This window comes from Oncorhynchus nerka, linkage group LG10 (genome assembly GCF_034236695.1).
Source record: "Oncorhynchus nerka isolate Pitt River linkage group LG10, Oner_Uvic_2.0, whole genome shotgun sequence".
In the NCBI taxonomy this organism is placed as follows: Eukaryota; Metazoa; Chordata; class Actinopteri; order Salmoniformes; family Salmonidae; genus Oncorhynchus; species Oncorhynchus nerka.
This window is the reverse complement of record NC_088405.1, coordinates 30,012,503-30,032,530: the sequence shown is the minus strand read 5'-3', so window position 1 is coordinate 30,032,530 and position 20,028 is coordinate 30,012,503. Positions and strand designations below refer to the sequence as shown.

Here is a 20,028-nt window from a genome sequence, read left to right as displayed (position 1 = left end):
CCTCCAGTATTTATGCTGCAGTAGTTTATGTGTCGGGGGGCTAGGGTCAGTTTGTTATATCTGGAGTACTTCTCCTGTCCTATTCGGTGTCCTGTGTGAATCTAAGTGTGCGTTCTCTAATTCTCTCCTTCTCTCTCTCGGAGGACCTGAGCCCTAGGACCATGCCCCAGGACTACCTGACATGATGACTCCTTGCTGTCCCCAGTCCACCTGGCCATGCTGCTGCTCCAGTTTCAACTGTTCTGCCTTACTATTATTCGACCATGCTGGTCATTTATGAACATTTGAACATCTTGGCCACGTTCTGTTATAATCTCCACCGGCACAGCCAGAAGAGGACTGGCCACCCCACATATGCTCTCTCTAATTCTCTCTTTCTTTCTCTCTCTCGGAGGACCTGAGCCCTAGGACCGTGCCCCAGGACTACCTGACATGATGACTCCTTGCTGTCCCCAGTCCACCTGACTGTGCTGCTGCTCCAGTTTCAACTGTTCTGCCTTATTATTATTCGACCATGCTGGTCATTTATGAACATTTGAACATCTTGGCCATGTTCTGTTATAATCTCTACCCGGCACAGCCAGAAGAGCACTGGCCACCCCACTTAGCCTGGTTCCTCTCTAGGTTTCTTCCTAGGTTTTGGCCTTTCTAGGGAGTTTTTCCTAGCCACCGTGCTTTTACACCTGCATTGCTTGCTGTTTGGGGTTTTAGGCTGGGTTTCTGTACAGCACTTTGAGATATCAGCTGATGTACGAAGGGCTATATAAATAAATTTGATTTGATTTGATTTGATTTAGTGGTAGCGGGAGTGGTAGTGGTAGAGGTATTTGTAGCGGTAGCGGTAGTTGTAGTTGTAGTTGTTGCAGGAGTTATAGTGGTAGTGGTAGCGGGAGTGGTAGTGGTAGAGGTATTTGTAGCGGTAGCGGTAGTGGTGTTTGTAGCGGTAGTGGTAGTTGTAGTAGTAGCGGTAGTTATTGTGGTAGTGGTAACGGTAGTGGTAGCGGTAGTGGTAGTGGTATTTGTAGAGGTAGCGGTAATTGTAGTTGTAGTTGTTTCGGGAGCTATAGTGGTAGTGGTAGCGGTAGTGGTAGTGGTAGTGGTAGTTGTAGTGGTAGTGGTAGAGGTATTTGTAGCGATAGCGGTGTTTGTAGCGGTAGTGGTAGTTGTAGTTATAGCAGTAGCAGTAGCGTTAGTGGCAGTGGTATTTGTAGCGGTAGTTGTAGTTGTAGTTGTTTCGGGAGCTATAGTGGTAGTGGTAGTGGTAGTGGTAGTTGTAGTGGTAGTGGTAGAGGTATTTGTAGCGGTAGCGGTAGTGGTGTTTGTTGCAGTAGTGGTAGTTGTAGTTGTAGCGGTAGTTATAGTGGTAGTGGTAACGGTAGTGGTAAGCGGTAGCGGTAGTGGTAGTGGTATTTGTAGCGGTAGCGGTAGATGTAGCGGTAGCAGTAGCGGTACTGGTATTTGTAGCGGTAGTTGTAGTGGTAGCGGTAGATGTAGCGGGAGCGGTAGTGGTAGTGGTATTTGAAGTGGTAGTTGTAGCGGTAGTGGTTGTGGCAGTGGTATATGCTGTGATAGCGGTAGTGGTAGTTCTAGTGGTCGTTGTAGTTGTAGCGGTAGTGGTAGTGGTATTTGTAGCGGTAGCGGTAGTGGTAGTGATATTTGTAGTGATAGCGGTAGCGCTAGTGGTTTTTGTAGCAGTAGTGGTAGCTGTAGTGGTAGGAGTAGTTGTAGCGGTAGTTGTATTGGTAGTTGTAGCAGAGGTGGTTGTTGTAGTGGTAGTTGTAGCGGTAGTGGTAGTTGAAGTGGTATTGGCAATTGTAGTGGTAGTTGTAGATGTAGCGGTAGAGGTAGTGGTAGTTGTAGCGGTAGCGGTATTTGTAGAGGTAGCGGTGGTGGTAGTGGTAGTTGTAGCGGTAGCGCTAGTGGTATTTGTAGCGGTAGTGGTAGTGGTAGCTGTAGTGGTAGTAGTAGTTGTAGCGGTAGTTGTATTGGTAGTTGTAGCGGAGGTGGTTGTTGTAGTGGTAGTTGTAACGGTAGTGGTAGTTGAAGTGATAGCGGCAATTGTAGTGGTAGTTGTAGCGGTAGTGGTAGTGGTATTTGTAGCGGTAGTTGTAGTTGTAGTTGTTTCGGGAGCTATAGTGGTAGTGGTAGTGGTAGTTGTAGTGGTAGTGGTAGAGGTATTTGTAGCGGTAGCGGTAGTGGTAGTGATAACTACCAGTAGTGGTATTGGAAGTGGTAGCAGTAGCGTTAGTGGCAGTGGTATTTGTAGCGGTAGTTGTAGTTGTAGTTGTTGCGGGAGTTGTAGTGGTAGTGGTAGTGGTAGTTGTAGTGGTAGTGGTAGAGGTATTTGTAGCGGTAGCGGTAGTGGTGTTTGTTGCGGTAGTGGTAGTTGTAGTTGTAGCGGTAGTTATAGTGGTAGTGGTAACGGTAGTGGTAAGCGGTAGGGGTAGTGGTATTTGTGGCGGTAGCGGTAGCAGTAGCGGTAGTGGTATTTGTAGCGGTAGTTGTAGTTGTAGTTGTAGCGGTAGTTATAGTGGTAGTGGTAACGGTAGTGGTAGGGGTAGCGGTAGTGGTAGTGGTATTTGTAGCGGTAGCGGTAGATGTAGCGGTAGCAGTAGCGGTAGTGGTATTTGTAGTGGTAGTTGTAGTGGTAGTGGTATTTGAAGTGGTAGTTGTAGCGGTAGTGGTTGTGGTAGTGGTATATGCTGTGATAGCGGTAGTGGTAGTTCTAGTGGTCGTTGTAGTTGTAACGGTAGTGGTAGTGGTAGTGATATTTGTAGTGATAGCGGTAGTGGTTTTTGTAGCAGTAGTGGTAGTTGTAGCTGTAGTGGTAGGAGTAGTTGTAGCGGTAGTTGTATTGGTAGTTGTAGCAAAGGTGGTTGTTGTAGTGGTAGTTGTAGCGGTAGTGGTAGTTGAAGTGGTAGCGGCAATTGTAGTGGTAGTTGTAGATGTAGCGGTAGAGGTAGTGGTAGTTGTAGCGGTAGCGGTATTTGTAGAGGTAGCGGTAGTGGTAGTGGTAGTTGTAGCGGTAGCGCTAGTGGTATTTGTAGCGGTAGTGGTAGTGGTAGCTGTAGTGGTAGTAGTAGCTGTATTGGTAGTTGTAGCGGAGGTGGTTGTTGTAGTGTTAGTTGTAGCGGTAGTGGTAGTTGAAGTGATAGCGGCAATTGTAGTGGTAGTTGTAGATGTAGCGGTAGAGGTAGTGGTAGTTGTAGTGGTATTTGTAGAGGTAGCGGTAGTGGTAGTGGTAGTCGTAGACGTAGTGGTGGTGGTAGTTGTAGCGGTAGTGGTAGTTGTAGTAGTAGTTGTAGCAGTAGTGGTATTTGTAGCGGTAGTGGTATTTGTAGCGGTAGTGGTAGTGGTAGCTGTAGTGGTAGTAGTAGTTGTAGCGGAGGTGGTTGTTGTAGTGGTAGTTGTAGCGGTAGTGGTAGTTGAAGTGATAGCGGCAATTGTAGTGGTAGTTGTAGATGTAGCGGTAGAGGTAGTGGTATTTGTAGCGGTATTTGTAGCAGTAGTGGTATTTGTAACGGTAGCAATAGTGGTATTGGTATTTTTACCTTTATTTAACTAGGCAGGTCAGTTAAGAACAAATTCTTATTTTCAATGACGGTCTAGGAACAGTGCCTGTTCAGGGGCAGAACGACAGATTTGTACCTTGTCAGCTCAGGGGTTTGAACTTGCAACCTTCCAGTTACTAGTCCAATACTCTAACCACTAGGCTACCCTGCCGCCCCATTTGTAGCGGTAGTGGTAGCGGTAGTGGTATTGGTAGTGGTATTTGTAGCGGTAGCAGTAGTGGTAGTTGTATTTGTAGAGGTAGCGGTAGTGGTAGTGGTATCTGTAGCGGGAGCGGTAGTGGTAGAGGTTTTTGTAGCGGTAGTGGTAGTGGTATTTGTAGTGGTAGCGGGAGTGGTAGTGGTATTTGTAGCGGTAGTGGTAGTGGTATTAATCGATCAAATTGTAGACGGGTCTATCTGTGTTCAATACAGGAAGATAACAAACCATGCTACTTTTCACGTTTTGCACAACTCTCAACAGTGTTACCCAGTTCCTAGATGGCCTACTTCTTCATTGCACAAATTAATAACCTCAACCAAATTCCAAAGACTGGTGACATCCAGTGGAAGCGGTAGGAACTGAAAATAGGTTCCTAAGAAATATCAATGAGAACTCAGTGAACAGACAGAGACCAAAATCTGAAAGGTCAGTCCTCGGGGTTTTGCCTGCTACATAAGTTCTGTTATACTCACAGACATGATTCAAACAGTTTTAGAAACTTCAGAGTGTTTTCTATCCAAAACTAATAATATGCATATCTTATTTTCCTGGCATGAGTAGCAGGAAGTTGAAATTGGGCACGCTATTTATCCAAATATGAAAATGCTGCCCCCTATACCTTAAGAAGTTAAGTCAATGAGGCCAAGGTGTGACAGACTTGGGCAAATTCTTGTCATCAACGAGACCTGTCAATAAATCTATAAAAATCAAGGAAGAGATCACAGCAAACCAAGGTAAGTCATGCAAAGTAAAAAGGCACACATTTTCTAAATAAAGGTCAAAGCAAAATAAATATGAATTCTCACAAAAATGGTGGGCAGCACATGTCATATCTTGTTTTTGACATGTGCTTGTCCATGTGTCTTGTGTCTTTATGTCTGTACAGTATCTGTGTGTGTACCCAGTTTACATGATGTGCTCTGTAATCTAATTAAGTTCTAACCGGGCTTGACATGACCGCTAACCCCGCTGTAACAGACGGTCTCCTGTCTGAACTAACAGGCTCACAAACACCAATGCATACACACACACACACACACACACACACACACACACACACACACACACACACACACACACACACACACACACACACACACACACACACACACACACACACACACACACACACACACACACATACACACACACACACACACACACAAACACACACACTAGCTGACAGAGGTGACAGATCCAATAACACAGACATGACTGTTTTTGCTGTGATCAGATCAAAATAAATGACACACTTAGAACCCACAATTTACTGCCCTTTTTGACCTCATGCTCGCTAGTAGTGGTCATCGCAGTGTCAGCCCGATTTTTTTTATTTAACCTTAATTTAACTAGGCAAGTCAGTTAAGAACAAATTCTTATTTACAATTTACATTTACATTTAAGTCATTTAGCAGACGCTCTTATCCAGAGCGACTTACAAATTGGTGCATTCACCTTATGACATCCAGTGGAACAGCCACTTTACAATAGTGCATCTAAATCTTTTAAGGGGGGTGAGAAGGATTACTTTATCCTATCCTAGGTATTCCTTAAAGAGGTGGGGTTTCAGGTGTCTCCGGAAGGTGGTGATTGACTCCGCTGTCCTGGCGTCGTGAGGGAGTTTGTTCCACCATTGGGGGGCCAGAGCAGCGAACAGTTTTGACTGGGCTGAGCGGGAACTGTACTTCCTCAGTGGTAGGGAGGCGAGCAGGCCAGAGGTGGATGAACGCAGTGCCCTACAATGACGAGCTAACCTCTGGCCAAAGCCGGATGACGCTGATTAGCTCTTTTGTTGTTCCATGTGACATGCCATTGATAATGGCTACTGCTTGCTAGCATGAGGACGAAAAGGGCACTCACCACATTGCGTTCCAAGTTCAATGAATTGCAGTCAAAGGTAAATCACGACGGGTTCTAAAAGAAAGCTATGTACCACAAAGCAACTTCATCTCCAGGGATACTATCTTACAATAAGCATGTACTGTATGTTGATAATGTTTAGAATAGTAACATTATAATATAGACCATGTAATATACCATGGACATTACCATGTCTAACGCTTGACCTGGGTAACTTCAATACAGTGTTTCCAATGCAAAGGGGTTGATTATAGAGAGCTCCCAGATACGACCTGATTACCCCTCTCTCTCTCTCTCTCTCTCTCTCTCTCTCTCTCTCTCTCTCTCTCTCTCTCTCTCTCTTTCTCTCTTTCTTTCTCTCTCTCTCTCTCTCTCTCTCTCTCTCTCTCTCTCTCAAAAACACTTTGTTCAATTGCCCTACATGGCAACTCTCCGCAATGGGGCCAGACGCTTATAGCACTGAGCTTCTCTTATTTAATACCCAAACCAGGAGATCATTTAAAATATCTAGGACAACTAATCATCATTTGTTCTCTTATTTGATGTATCCTTTTCTTTTCATGACTTTTTCTCTATTAAAAAAGAAGGGGACATGTCTTGATTTGACCGTTGACATACTTCTTGTGGGTTGTGTGTCTGAGTGTGTGTGAGGGGCTGATGGTTTGGTTGTCTGTAACTCCTGGATGTCAGAGCGGAGGACACAGCTCCATAGCTCACCATAGAGACACAGTATATCCTGGGGTCTCTTTCAATGGCCTTGACACACACACGCACGCACGCACGCACGCACGCACGCACGCACGCACGCACACACACACACACACACACACACACACACACACACACACACACACACACACACACACACACACACACACACACACACACACACACACACACACACACACACAGCTTACCCAGCCATCACGGTACATTATAACCTGGGGATGGAATTCACTGGCCTTAAATTACATGACAGAAACAGAAGTTATGCGGAATTATTGTTTCACTTTGGGTTTGCACTGGGTGTTAAAGCGCCCTACGGCTGCCTGTTGCCAGCACGTGCTAGGAGCAGCGTCTTTATGACACACATACAATACACACACACACACACACATACACACACACACACACGGTTTAGAAACAGCTTCTGTGTGAATGTCACATCACTTCTCTCTGGGTGGGCACAGACGGGCCAATGCTATCATACCCCACTGTTTAACCCTGGTACACACACACAGACACACACACACACACACACACACACACACACACACACACACACACACACACACACACACACACACACACACACACACACACATAACAGACACACACATAACAGACACTGCACACAAAGCCCAACTTGCCTATATTGCTTATACACTATATTTTCAAAAGTCTTCCCTTCTCATCCTTTTGCTCCCTGGTTTGAAAATCGAATTGATAACCTTGAAGATTATTATACATTCCTCTCGCTACTCTCTTCTCTGTTCTCTGGTCTTCATTCTATTCCTCTCTCTCAGCAATTGCAAGCTGGTTTTCATTAAGGGGCCTCAATGCTTATAGCTCCAAATACATTTTTTAAGGCCATCTGTGCCAGTGTACTCTGTTGCTGCACTGTGTGTGAGTGTGTGCGTGCGTGTGAGTGTGCATGTGTGTGTGTGCATACATGTGTGTGTGTCCATGTACAGAATGTGTGTTCATATATGTGTGTGGCAGTGTGTGTCTCCATATAAAAATGTACCACAGGTTAAGAGAGTCGTCAGCTACCTTGGCTCTGTTGCTATGTCTCTGTGGTACCCTGGCACTACTGTAAATACCAGCTGAGAAGGCCACTGTCTTACACAGAAACACACACACACACAGTTCTTACTCTTAATTTAGTGTATTCTCCCTGGCACAGCCTCACACCCAGACTGTCATCACTGCTGCGACTGGACAGGCGTTGGCGTTGGCTGGTACAGTACCATAAGTGGCAGAGCACTCTTTTCCTCTCTTGCAGTCTGTCTCTCACCCTCTATCTCCTCTGGATAGACATGGATCCTCCATGTTTTAATTGTAGATGGCGTTACGTTGTTTCTTTTCTTCGCTCTTCTCTTATCAGTATCTCTTTAAACAATTACTCTTTCTTTCTTTTTCTTTTCTTCTGTCTTTTTTCCTTCCTTCCTTTTTTTTAGTTCTTTCTATCTTTCGTTCTTTCTTTCGTTCGTTCTTTCGATCTTTCTTTCTTGCACTCTCTCTCCCTCTCACTTTCTGTCTTACATTGGCCAAGCTTGGCACTAAGAACAGTGCCAGTTATCTGGCACGCTGGCACACAGGGCCTGTTGGAGCAGAGCGGAGGGGCAGAAAGGACGCTGGCTAAACTGGCACAGAGATCACAGGGCCTGGATAGAGCCCCTCATGCCCAGCACATATTCCCTAATAAGTAATTCATCTAAGAAAGCCCATGATCAAGGCCCTACGGGGCTCTGCCCCTTTGACTAAGCCAAGGCCTGTCCCTGTCCCCTCTCTTTGTCTTCCATAGACTTCTGAGGCTTTACTGAACTGCTCAGATTATACCAGAGGAAGAGGGTGGATATTTCTATTAGCTATTCCATCAGATATATAATATTCATTTAACCAGGATGTCCCACTGAAACAAAAAATCTATTTTCCAAGCAAAACCTGGCGAGGCCAAGAATAATTATCTATCCAAAGCTTATGTTTTTTCAAGTTTTGTTGACCTAAAAAAAACTTCCCACGTTCACAGTCTGTGCTGTACACTCATCCCAAAGTTATCCGAGGTCCAAAGGTCTGCGTGCGTTAGTGACTAAATCTGTGGTGAAATGGCAGTGTTTGTTGTGGTTCTTAGTGAGATCTTGACTGTGACAGCACTTAGAGCCCAGAGCCCTCTCTTGTCAAAGAGGCCAAACGTCCCCTTAAAGTTCATACCTCAAATCGGCCCCAAAGAGCAGCCAGGAGTACATTCCGACCATTGTTGCGAATTGTGATTTTTTTTTGTTCAAGGTTTGGGGGCATGATATTTCAACACATTGGGAAAGGGCTAACACTTTATGACACAGCTGTGAGACTGGTGAAAGGCTACCCTTTTGCATTTGAGACCTCTCTCTAGAACCTTACGAACCTTTGGCACGAGGTGCGTTGAGATCGCTCACATTCAACGGGAGCCTCTCTTTATCATCTTTCACCTTTCGCCTGACGGACTGCGTGTCTCCACTAAGGAGATTTAAACAAATAAATGGTATATCATAGGACAGCAGGGTGGATGACATCAAAATACAAACATGAATCGTTTTAAATGAAATGTAAAGCACAATGTTTAGATAAGGACAGAGGGATATCTATGTGTACATTTGTTTGTAGTGAGAAGAGCATCTGCATCTCTGGGAAGGAAAACGTTATTTTAAAGGTCCCGAATAATCATTCTGAATCCAATGTAAAATAGCATTTTGAGTGACTGAAACATCACCCATAATATATTTACTTCCAGGAAGTCTGAAAAGACTGACAGAGTGGGTGGGGAGCTAGTAGACTGAGTGGGCGGGGATCTAGTAGGCTGAGTGGGCGGTGAGCTAGTAGACTGAGTGGGTGGGGAGCTAGTAGACTGAGTGGGCGGGGAGCTGGTAGGCTGAGTGGGTGGGGAGCTAGTAGACTGAGTGGGCGGGGAGCTAGTAGGCTGAGTGGGTGGGGAGCTAGTAGACTGAGTGGGCGGGGAGCTAGTAGGCTGAGTGGGTGGGGAGCTAGTAGGCTGAGTGGGCGGTGAGCTAGTAGACTGAGTGGGTGGGGAGCTAGTAGGCTGAGTGGGTGGGGAGCTAGTAGGCTGAGTGGGCGGTGAGCTAGTAGGCTGAGTGGGCGGTGAGCTAGTAGACTGAGTGGGTGGGGAGCTAGTAGGCTGAGTGGGTGGGGAGCTAGTAGGCTGAGTGGGCGGTGAGCTAGTAGGCTGAGTGGGCGGTGAGCTAGTAGACTGAGTGGGTGGGGAGCTAGTAGGCTGAGTGGGCGGTGAGCTAGTAGGCTGAGTGGGCGGGGATCTAGTAGGCTGAGTGGGCGGTGAGCTAGTAGACTGAGTGGGTGGGGAGCTAGTAGACTGAGTGGGCGGGGAGCTAGTAGGCTGAGTGGGCGGGGAGCTAGTAGGCTGAGTGAGCGGGGATCTAGTAGGCTGAGTGGGCGGGGAGCTAGTAGACTGAGTGGGCGGGGATCTCGTAGGCTGAGTGGGCGGGGAGCTAGTAGACTGAGTGGGCGGGGAGCTGGGAGGGGAGCTAGTAGACTGAGTGGGCGGGGAGCTAGTATACTGAGTGGGCGGGGAGCTAGTAGACTGAGTGGGTGGGGATCTAGTAGGCTGAGTGGGCGGGGAGCTAGTAGACTGAGTGGGCGGGAGCTAGTAGGTTGAGTGGGTGGGGATCTAGTAGGTTGAGTGGGCGGGGAGCTAGTAGGTTGAGTGGGTGGGGATCTAGTAGGCTGAGTGGGCGGGGAGCTAGTAGGTTAAGTGGGCGGGGAGCTAGTAGGTTGAGTGGGTGGGGATCTAGTAGGCTGAGTGGGTGGGGAGCTAGTATACTGAGTGGGCGGGGAGCTAGTAGACTGAGTGGGTGGGATCTAGTAGGCTGAGTGGGTGGGATCTAGTAGGCTGAGTGGGTGGGGATCTAGTAGGTTGGGGATCTAGTAGACTGGTGGGTGGGATCTAGTAGGCTGAGTGGGTGGGGATCTAGTAGACTGAGTGGGTGGGATCTAGTAGGCTGAGTGGGTGGGGATCTAGTAGACTGTAGGCTGAGTGGGTGGGATCTAGTAGGCTGAGTGGGTGGGGATCTAGTAGGCTGAGTGGGTGGGGATCTAGTAGACTGAGTGGGTGGGATCTAGTAGGCTGTAGGCTGGGGGTGGGGATCTAGTAGACTGAGTGGGTGGGGATCTAGTAGGCTGAGTGGGTGGGATCTAGTGAGTGGGTGGGGATCTAGTAGGCTGAGTGGGTGGGGATCTAGTAGGCTGAGTGGGTGGGGATCTAGTAGGCTGAGTGGGTGGGGATCTAGTAGGCTGAGTGGGTGAGGATCTAGTAGGCTGAGTGGGTGGGGATCTAGTAGACTGAGTGGGTGGGATCTAGTGGGTGGGGATCTAGTAGGCTGAGTGGGTGGGGATCTAGTAGACTGAGTGGGTGGGATCTAGTAGGCTGAGTGGGTGGGGATCTAGTAGACTGAGTGGGTGGGGATCTAGTAGACTGAGTGGGTGGGATCTAGTAGGCTGAGTGTGTGGGGATCTAGTAGACTGAGTGGGTGGGGATCTAGTAGGCTGAGTGGGTGGGATCTAGTAGGCTAAGTGGATGGGGAGCTAGTAGACTGAGTGGGTGGGGAGCTCACCTTGACTGCTGGTTCTTTGAAAATGCCTATGTCAAGCAACATGGACACAGTGAGCAGTGTTGCAGTGAGATTATCTCAGGCAAATCTGTTTATACACAAAGGAATTCAAATAAAAAGAGTGAGCTGGCACACATCCAGAGAAAAGTATTTAACGTAGAGGTGATGACTAATGGCGAATAAACTGTAAGCTATAAAAAATAAAGAGAGTCAGACACTCTCTCTCTAAATATACACAACCAGTCAAAAGTTTGGACAGACCTACTAAATCAAGGGTATTTCTTTATTTTTACTATTTTCTACATTGCAGAATAATAGTAGAGATATCAAAACTATGAAATAACACGTGTTAAACAAAACAAAATATATTTTATATTTGGGATTCTTCAAAGTAGCCACCCTTTGCCTTGATGACAACTTTGCATGCTCTTGGCATTCTCTCAACCAGCTGCATGAGAGTCACCTGGAATGCATTTCAATTAACAGGTGTGCCTTGTTAAACGCATGTTTTGGATGATCTTTTACCAGATCGAATGTGTTATATTCTCTCAAATTAATTTCACATTTCCACGAACTTCAAAGTGTTTCCTTTCAAATGGTATCAAGAATATGCATGCATTGCTTCAAGTCCTGAGCTACAGGCAGTTAGATATGGGCATGTCATTTAAAAATGTGTTTTGAAAAAAGGGTCAAAAATATAAAATGCATCATCTTTGAAATGCAAGAGAATGACCATACTTTCAGACAGGAGTCTAGGTGTAATTTAGATTTTAGCAGCAGATGGGAGTAGTGTGTGTGCAAAGTTTCAGACTGATCCAGTGAAGAATTATATTACTGCACAATATTTTGTATCAAGTCTGCCAGGAGTATTTTTTATTTATTTTACCTTTATTTAATCAGGTAGGCTAGTTGAGATCAAATTCTCATTTACAACTGTGACCTGGCCAAGATAAAGCAAAGCAGTGTGACAGACATCAACACAGAGGTACACGTGGAATAACATGGAATAAACAATAAACAAGCCAATAACACAATAAACAAGTCAATGACACAGTAGAAAAAAAGAAAGTCTATGTACAGTTTGTGCAAAAGGCATGAGGAGGTAGGTAATAAATAGGCCATATTAGCGAAGAATTACAATTTAGAAGATTAACACTAGAGTGATAAATGAGCAGATGATGATGGGCAAGTCGTGTTATTGGTGTGCAAAAGAGCAGAAAAGTAAATAAAAACAGCATGGGGATGAGGTAGGTAGATTGGGTGGGCTATTTACAGATGGACTATGTACAACTGCAGTGATCGGTAAGCTGCTTAGATAGCTGATGTTTAAAGTTGGTGAGGGAAATATAAGTCTCCAGCTTCAGCGATTTTTGCAATTTGTTCCAGTCACTGGCAGCAGAGAACTGGAAGGAAAGGCAGCCAAATGGGGTTTTGGACTTTGGGGATGATCAGTGAGATATACCTGCTGGAACGTGTGCTACGGGTGGGTGTTGTTATCGTGACCAGTGAGCTAAGATAAGGCGGAGCTTTACCTAGCATAGACTTATAGATGACCTGGAGCCAGTGGGTCTGGCAACGAATATGTAGCCAGCCGACTAGAGCATACAGGTCGCAGTGGTGAGTGGAATAAGGTGATTTGGTAACAAAATGGACGGCACTGTGATAGACTGCATCCAGTTTGCTGAGTAGAGTATTGGAAGCTATTTTGTAGATGACATCGCCGAAGTCGAGGATCGGTAGGATAGTCAATTTTTCTATGGTAAGTTTGGCGGCGTGAGTGAAGGAGGCTTTGTTGTGAAATAGAAAGCCGATTCTAGATTTGATTTTGGATTGGAGATGTTTAATATGGAAGGAGAGTTTACAATCCAACCAGACACCTAGGTATTTATAGTTGTCCACATATTCTAGGTCAGAAGGGAGGTGATGCTAGTCAGGCGAGCGGGTGCGGGCAGCGAAAGGTTGAAAAGCATGCATTTGATTTTACTAGCGTTTAAGAGCAGTTGGAGGCTACGGAAGGAGGGTTGTATGGCATTGAAGATCGTTTGAAGGTTAGTTAGCACAGTGTCCAAGGAAGGGCCAGAAGTATACAGAATGGCATAGAGGTGGATCAGGGAATCACCCGCAGCAAGAGCGACATCATTGATATATACAGAGAAAGAGTCTGCCAGAGAATTGAACCCTGTGGTACCCCCATAGAGACTGCCAGAGTGCCAGACATCAGGCCCTCCGATTTGACACACTGAACTCTGTCTGCAAAGTAATTGATGAACCAGGCGAGGCAGTCATTAGAGAAACCAAGGCATTGAGTTTGCCGATAAGAATACAGTGATTGACAGAGTCGAAAGCCTTGGCCAGGTCGATGAAGTTGGCTGCACAGTACTGTCTTTTATCGATGCCATTGATATACCTAAGGAATACCTAGGATAGGATAAAGTAATCCTTCTCCCCCCCCCCTTAAAAGACCTAGATGCACTATTGTAAAGTGGCTGTTCCACTGGATGTCATAAGGTGAAAGCACCAATTTGTAAGTCGCTCTGGATAAGAGCGTCTGCTAAATGACGTAAATGTAAATGTATATCGCTTAGTACCTTGAGTGTGGCTGAGGTGCACCCATGACCGGCTCGGAAACCAGATTGCACAGCGGAGAATGTACGGTGGGATTCGAAATGGTCAGTGATCTGTTTATTAACTTGGCTTTCGAAGACTTTAGAGAGGCAGGGCAGGATGGATATAGGTCTACAGCAGTTTGGGTCTAGAGTGTCACCCCCTTTGAAGAGGGCGATGACCGCGGCAGCTATCCAATCTTTAGGGATCTCGAACTATACGAAAGAGAGGTTGAACAGGCTGGTGATAGGGGTGATGTCTAGCCCAGCCCGACCCAGAGGTCGGGTGATTGTGGAGGACAGGTCATCTGATGCAGCACTCCATCACTCTCCTTGGTCAAAATAGCCCTTACACAGCCTTGAGGTATGTTTTGGGTCATTGTCCTATTGAAAAACAAATGATAGTCCCACTAGATGCAAATCAGATGGGATGGTGTATCGCTGCAGAATACAGGGAAAAAAATCTCAAATAAGGACTCATCAGACCAAAGGACAGATTTCCACCGGTCTAATGTCCATTGCTCGTGTTTCTTTCCCAAGCAAGTCCATTTTTCTTACTGGTGTCCTTTAGTAGTGGTTTCTTTTCAGCAATTCGACCATGAAGGCCTGATTCACATCGTCTCCCCTGAACAGTTGATGCTGAGTTGTGTCTGTTACTCAAACTATGAAGCATTTATTAGGGTTGCAATCTCAGGTGTAGTTAACTCTAATGAACGTATCCTCTGCAGCAGAGGTAATTCTGTGTCTTCATGGTCGCCAGTTTCATCATAGTGCTTGATGGTTTTTGTGACTGCTCTTGAAAAAACTTTCAAAGTACTTGAAATGTTCCATATTGACTGACATGGGGGACAGGACCAGTACTTTAAATGTCATGTCTTAAAGTAATGATGGACTGTTGTTTCTCTTTGCATATTTCAGCTGTTATTGCTATAATATGGACCTGGTATTTTACGCTATCTGATTGATTAATACGTTGTCTCAAACGTATTAAGAAGAAATTGTAACAGCATCAATATAGACAAAATGTTGGCTGTATAATTTTGCTAGGTAGCCCAATTTAAATTGTCAGGACAGTTTATCAAGTTAGCTAGCTAGTTAATCTTGGACACATTCAGTTGAAACTTCATAGGTTGAGGTCTGGGTTATTTTCATGGAATATATACTGTGTAGTGACTGTCAGACAATGTTAATATATTTTGACTATCAATGATGTCAAGAAGTTTGTTTGAATTTTCCATATGGCATGTCTCTTGATGTAATGACATGACATCTGTGTCTCAGTTTGTATTTGATTTGATTTTGTTCCATGCTGGCTGAAGACCTAGCAGGCCAGTTAACTAACACCAGGCATAGATGAAAGTGAAAACCTATAAGTATCTTTGCCTTAGTTGAATAGGGGAATAGGGGAAACCTCTAATTATATTTACTGACACGCTGTAGTTAAATTTAGAAACCAGTAGACTAGCTACCTAGCTATGTAAACCACGCCCCTCACAGAACACATATTCTCCGATGTTGGTTATAAGGCGGGACTTATTTAAATTAGGTAAGAAAATAAGATGATTTTTAAAAAGTCCTTAATAATCCCGCCTCTATCCCACCTCCTGAATCCAAGTGTTTGACATGGGGGACAGGACCAGTACTTTAAATGTCATCCAATTTCATGAAAAACGTGACTTACCTGTTGCGGCCCTTTAAAGTAATTGCCCAGTGTTTCCATATATATATATATATAAATGTATCAGCTCTAATTACTTATAATATAAGGTAAATAGCCCCCCCCCCCCCCCCAAAAAAAATGTTAGAAAGCAGCTTTTCTTTGTTGGAATGGAGTAGGCATACCCCAACAATGGAATGGTGTGGGCATACCGCAACAACAGAATGGTGTCGGCATACCTCAACAACAGAATGGTGTGGGCATACCCCAACAACAGAATGGTGTCGGCATACCTCAACAACAGAATGGTGTGGGCATACCCCAACAACAGAATGGTGTGGGCATACCCCAATAACAGAATGGTGTCAGCATACCTCAACAACAGAATGGTGTGGGCATACCCCAACAACAGAATGGAGTAGGCGTACCCCAACAACAGAATGGTGTGGGCACACCCCAACAACAGAATGGTGTGGGCATACCCCAATAACAGAATGGGTTGGGCATACCCCAACAACAGAATGGTGTGGGCATACCCCAACAACAGAATGGAGTAGGCATACCCCAACAACAGAATGGTGTGGCCATATACCGGTCAGTAAAAATATCCAAGTAAATCGTTGATTGGCCAGCTCATCTTCCTCAGGGAGATGACATCATCTTCTTTGAGGAAATAGCAAATGATACCGACCGCCTCTATTCGGTCTTACGTAGCAACATTTGAAATGTTTTTAGTTTTTTTTACATTGGATAAAAGTAGAGAGTTAGAAATGGATGGATTTCTGGTTCTAATAATATTTCTACATTAGCTAGTGAGCCAGCAAGCTAATGTTTGCTAGCTAACTAACAGTACGCTTTAACTTGCAATAAATACAACTTTCTCACAAAAATAGAAACTTACATCTGAAAGTGTAGCTAGACTCTTATACATGGATGAACACTTCAAGGCAGACTGGAACCATTTAACACCGTTTTGTTTGTAGCTGCATCTTGTTAGGCAGCGTTGTGTCAAGTCACTCCGCTTCACACTGACACGGTGTGTGCAGAAAGTAGCCCATCACTTTTTCCAACTGATCTGCCGATAGTGCCTGCTAAATTCAGGGCATCAATGTTGCAAAACTTTTGTCGTTCTCAATGGCTAATTATATATCTGTCACGCCCTGACCATAGAGAGCCCTCTATTGTTTTGTGTTTGTGCATGTGCACCACGTAGTCACGGTTTGTTGTTCGTTTATTGAGATATTTAGTTTATTTTCACTTTGAAATGAATATGTGGAACTCAACATCCGCTGCGCCTTGGTCCCGTTCTCACGACAACCATGACAGAATATCCCACCAAAAGAGGACCAAGCAGTGTATCCACGAGGTAAAGGAGTTTTGGACATGGGAAGAAGTGATGGGTGGATGCGAGACCCTTCCTTGGCGGCAGACGGAAGGTAATAATGGAGGACAGCGACGACGCCAGGGTTCCCAGTCTGGAACCTCCTGCGACGGTCCACAGTCCGGAACCTCCTGCGACGGTCCACAGTCCGGAACCTCCTGCGACGGTCTCCAGTCCAGGCACGGTGTCCAGTCCAGCTCCACGGCCGGAGCTTTCCTCTGTGCCGTTGCCCAGTACAAGCACGGCGTCCAGTCCCGCTCCATGGCAGGAGCCTTCCTCTGTGCCGATGCCCAGTCCAGGCACGGTGTTCAGTTCTGCTCCAGAGCAGGAGCCTTCCTCTGTGCCAGTTCCGCTCCCGGGCAGGAACCTTCCTCTGCGCCGGTGCCCAGTCCGGGTACGGTGTCCAGTCCAGCTCCATGGCCGGAGCTTTCCTCAGCACCGGTATCCAGTCCAGGCACGGCGGCCAGCCCAGCTTCATGGCCGGAGCCTTCTTCTGCGCCGATGCCCAGTCCAGGCACGGCGGCCAGCCCAGCTCCATGGCCGGAGCCTTCCTCAGCGCCGGTGCCCAGTCCAGGCACGGCGACCAGCCCAACTCCAAGGCGGGAGCCTTCCTCTACGCCGGCACTAGTAGGTCAGGGCGTGACTAGAGGGTATTCTAGTTTATAATTTCTATGTTGTGTCATAGTTTATATTTTCTGTGTTGGTGTTTTGCATGAACTCAACATCCGCTGCGCCCTGGTCCTGTTCTTACAACAACCGTGACAATATCTTTCAAAAATGACGCGGTAGAAAGGACTGTCAACACATACTGAACAGCTCATGTTATAGACAGATGCATGTTACATGGCAGACCAATCCAAACTCATCTCCCGGAACGTCCAGCCCAACTATTATCTCAGCCAGTCATGGCTAGCGGGAAGGTTCCTGGCTTTTTCCGTGGCTAAACCAACTAGACTCGTAATTGAACATTTTTACTTGTATTTATGGATGGAATACAAGTTTGTTATTAAGGCACATGAAAGTTCACATGTTACAGAAGGAATTTCTGCCAAAAAACGCATTTTGAAAAGTCAGATGAGTAGACAGAGCAACAGGGAGTCAGAACAACAGAGGTACCAATACACATTGTTTACTTTTTGGCCAAAATACACTTTTTCATGCAAGAAGCATAAATTAGCTATACGTCTCTCTCTGCCTCTCTCTCTCCCGCTCTCCCTCTTCATTTTACCCCCCCACACATAGACACATCACTTTCTCTCTCAGTGTGTGCATGTATTCACATGGGTGTGTAGGTGTGTAGAGTGTAGGATTACTGGCTGGTGGTAGGTGGACAGAGCCACTTCTGAGCAATGGTGCTTGGCTGGGCAGCTCTGTAACAGTATGTGTGGGTGAGAGAGCGCTGGCTCAGCACAGTCTTACTATAAGGAGGTGTGGACAGGCTAAGAACCCTCCCGGAGTCTGCTAGTAAATCGAATCAAATCACAGTTGGGAAGGAGTGACAGTGAGTGCAGTGGGTCTAGTGAGAGTCAGGATGAAAGGTGGATGGACAGAGAGTAGATGTAGAGTGGATGGAAAGGTTTGCCCACGTCTCAATTCTTTAAGCTATTCAGCAGTCTTTTGGCTTGGGGATAGAAGATGTTCAGGAGCCTGTTGGTGTCAGACTTTATGCAGCCGGTACCACTTGCCATGCGGAAATAGAGAGAACAGTCTAAAGGACTGTTCTTTAACGATTTCCGGACCTTCCTTTCACACCGCCTGATATACAGTGGCTCCTCCTTTAAAAGTTGCGAGCTTACACCGCGGGACTTGGAGGTACCCAGCGCCACAGCTCCATTGCTCCAGACCACCACAAGCGGGAGTTACAGCACTCATTATGCATTTGGGTCCCAAGGTTTTTATATGACCAATCATACTGAGTGGTTCCAATGACGAATTATGACCGAAGCCACCTGAAGGCGTTCTTTAAAAAAGATGGCTGACAAAACATTATGGTAGAACCAAATGTAAGTAGTTATAACGTCATAACGAGTCAACAAAACATTTACAATTGAGAGAAATATGTTTGTTAATGTAGAGACAATTGTTTGTGCATAGTTTCTTGTCACAAAGTTAATTCATGAAAATCCCTATTTAGCAAATTATCTGACTAGCTAACATTAGCCAGTTAGTTAGTGTTAGGACAATGCATTTCTAATTTGTATTGTTTAATGTTTTAGGGACTCCTCAGAAAACCAGCAAACCAGGCTGTCGTCTTGTGAAACAGTGGGTGTAAAGAATCTATAGATCCTGGATGTCAGGGAGCTCGGCCACAAGTTGCACTGGGCTGTCCGCACCACCCTCTGTAGTGCCATGCGATCGAGGGCGTTACTGTTGCCATACCAAGCAGTGATGCAGCCAGTCAAAATGCTCTCAATGGTGCAGCTGTAGGACCTTTTTGAGGATTCCTAAGGGGGAATAGGCGCTGTCACGCCTTCTTCACGACTGTGCGCGTCTGAGTGGACCATTCTAAGTCCTTAGTGATCTACACACAAAGGAACTTGAAGCTCTCCACCCACTCCACTGCAACCATGTCTATGTGGATGGGGGCATGCTCCCCCCCCCCCCAGCTTCTTGGATTTACTGATGTTGAGGGAGAGATTGTTGCTCCGACACCACACTGCCAGCTCCTCCCTGTAGGCTCATCTCATCGTTGCCGGTCGTGTCGTCAGCAAACTTGATGGTGGTGTTGGAGTCGCGAGGGGCCACATAGTTGTGGATGAACAAGGAGTACAGGAGGGGACGAAGCACACACCCCAGTTCCAGGCTGTTCCACAGGGATAGTACTCTATGCGAGAAGGCCCTGCCCACAGCTGTTTAATGTTTCATGGGCAAACACTCAGGCAACATTACTCAACGGGCCCTGACCCTGCCACACTTAGCTGGAGAGTGGCGGGAGGAGGTTCAGTCAGGCAGATCGCTCAAGATTGACTTTGAAATTGGACGACTGTCCATGTCCTGAGGAACATTGGGAAAAACCTACAAAACCGTCCGCTAAGGGCAACCGTGAGCGCTTGCCATCAGCTGAGCTTGGGTTTTGCTAAGGCATTGTGGACAGGGGTGGTGGATGGACGTTATTTTTTGTTTTAACCCTATCCAAAACATTAATCCCATGACTCCAGATCAGAAGATTGTGTGTTCAATCCCGGTGGTGGACACTTGTTTCCATTTTTTACATTTTATTAACCCGATCATAAACCTCAACCCTTAACGATTTGGAATGAATGCCTTAACCTAATCCAAAACCTTCACCCTTAACCCTTAACTTCGAAATTTGACATTTAAAGCAACTTTGAAATTTGACGTTTGGAGAAATGGATTAATGGTGAGCTGGGGGCGCAACTTCGACATTTGACATTTGAAGAGAAGTGCTAAAAT

General features: G+C 46.0%; 1 protein-coding gene across 1 annotated transcript; it reads right to left on the bottom strand.

The window, feature by feature from the left end:
- Nucleotides 1-793: 793 nt before the first annotated feature.
- Nucleotides 794-8,609, bottom strand: LOC115136521 (histidine-rich glycoprotein-like). Its single transcript, XM_065023291.1, has 4 exons — nt 8,566-8,609; nt 2,424-2,702; nt 1,375-1,563; nt 794-1,061 (listed from the first exon to the last, which is right to left on the bottom strand). The coding sequence occupies exons 1-4, from the start codon at nt 8,607-8,609 to the stop codon at nt 794-796; spliced, it is 780 nt and encodes a 259-aa protein (XP_064879363.1).
- Nucleotides 8,610-20,028: the final 11,419 nt, after the last annotated feature.

Coding starts and splice junctions, on each gene's coding strand:
- LOC115136521 (XM_065023291.1), bottom strand. CDS start 8,609: ATGGTCGGAATGTACTCCTGGCTGCTCTTTGGGGCCGATTTGAG. Junction 2,703..8,565: donor CTCTTTGGGGCCGATTTGAG/GTATGAACTTTA, acceptor CCGCTATCACAG/CATATACCACTACCACAACC. Junction 1,564..2,423: donor CCCTACCGCTTACCACTACC/GTTACCACTACC, acceptor CCGCTATCACAG/CATATACCACTGCCACAACC.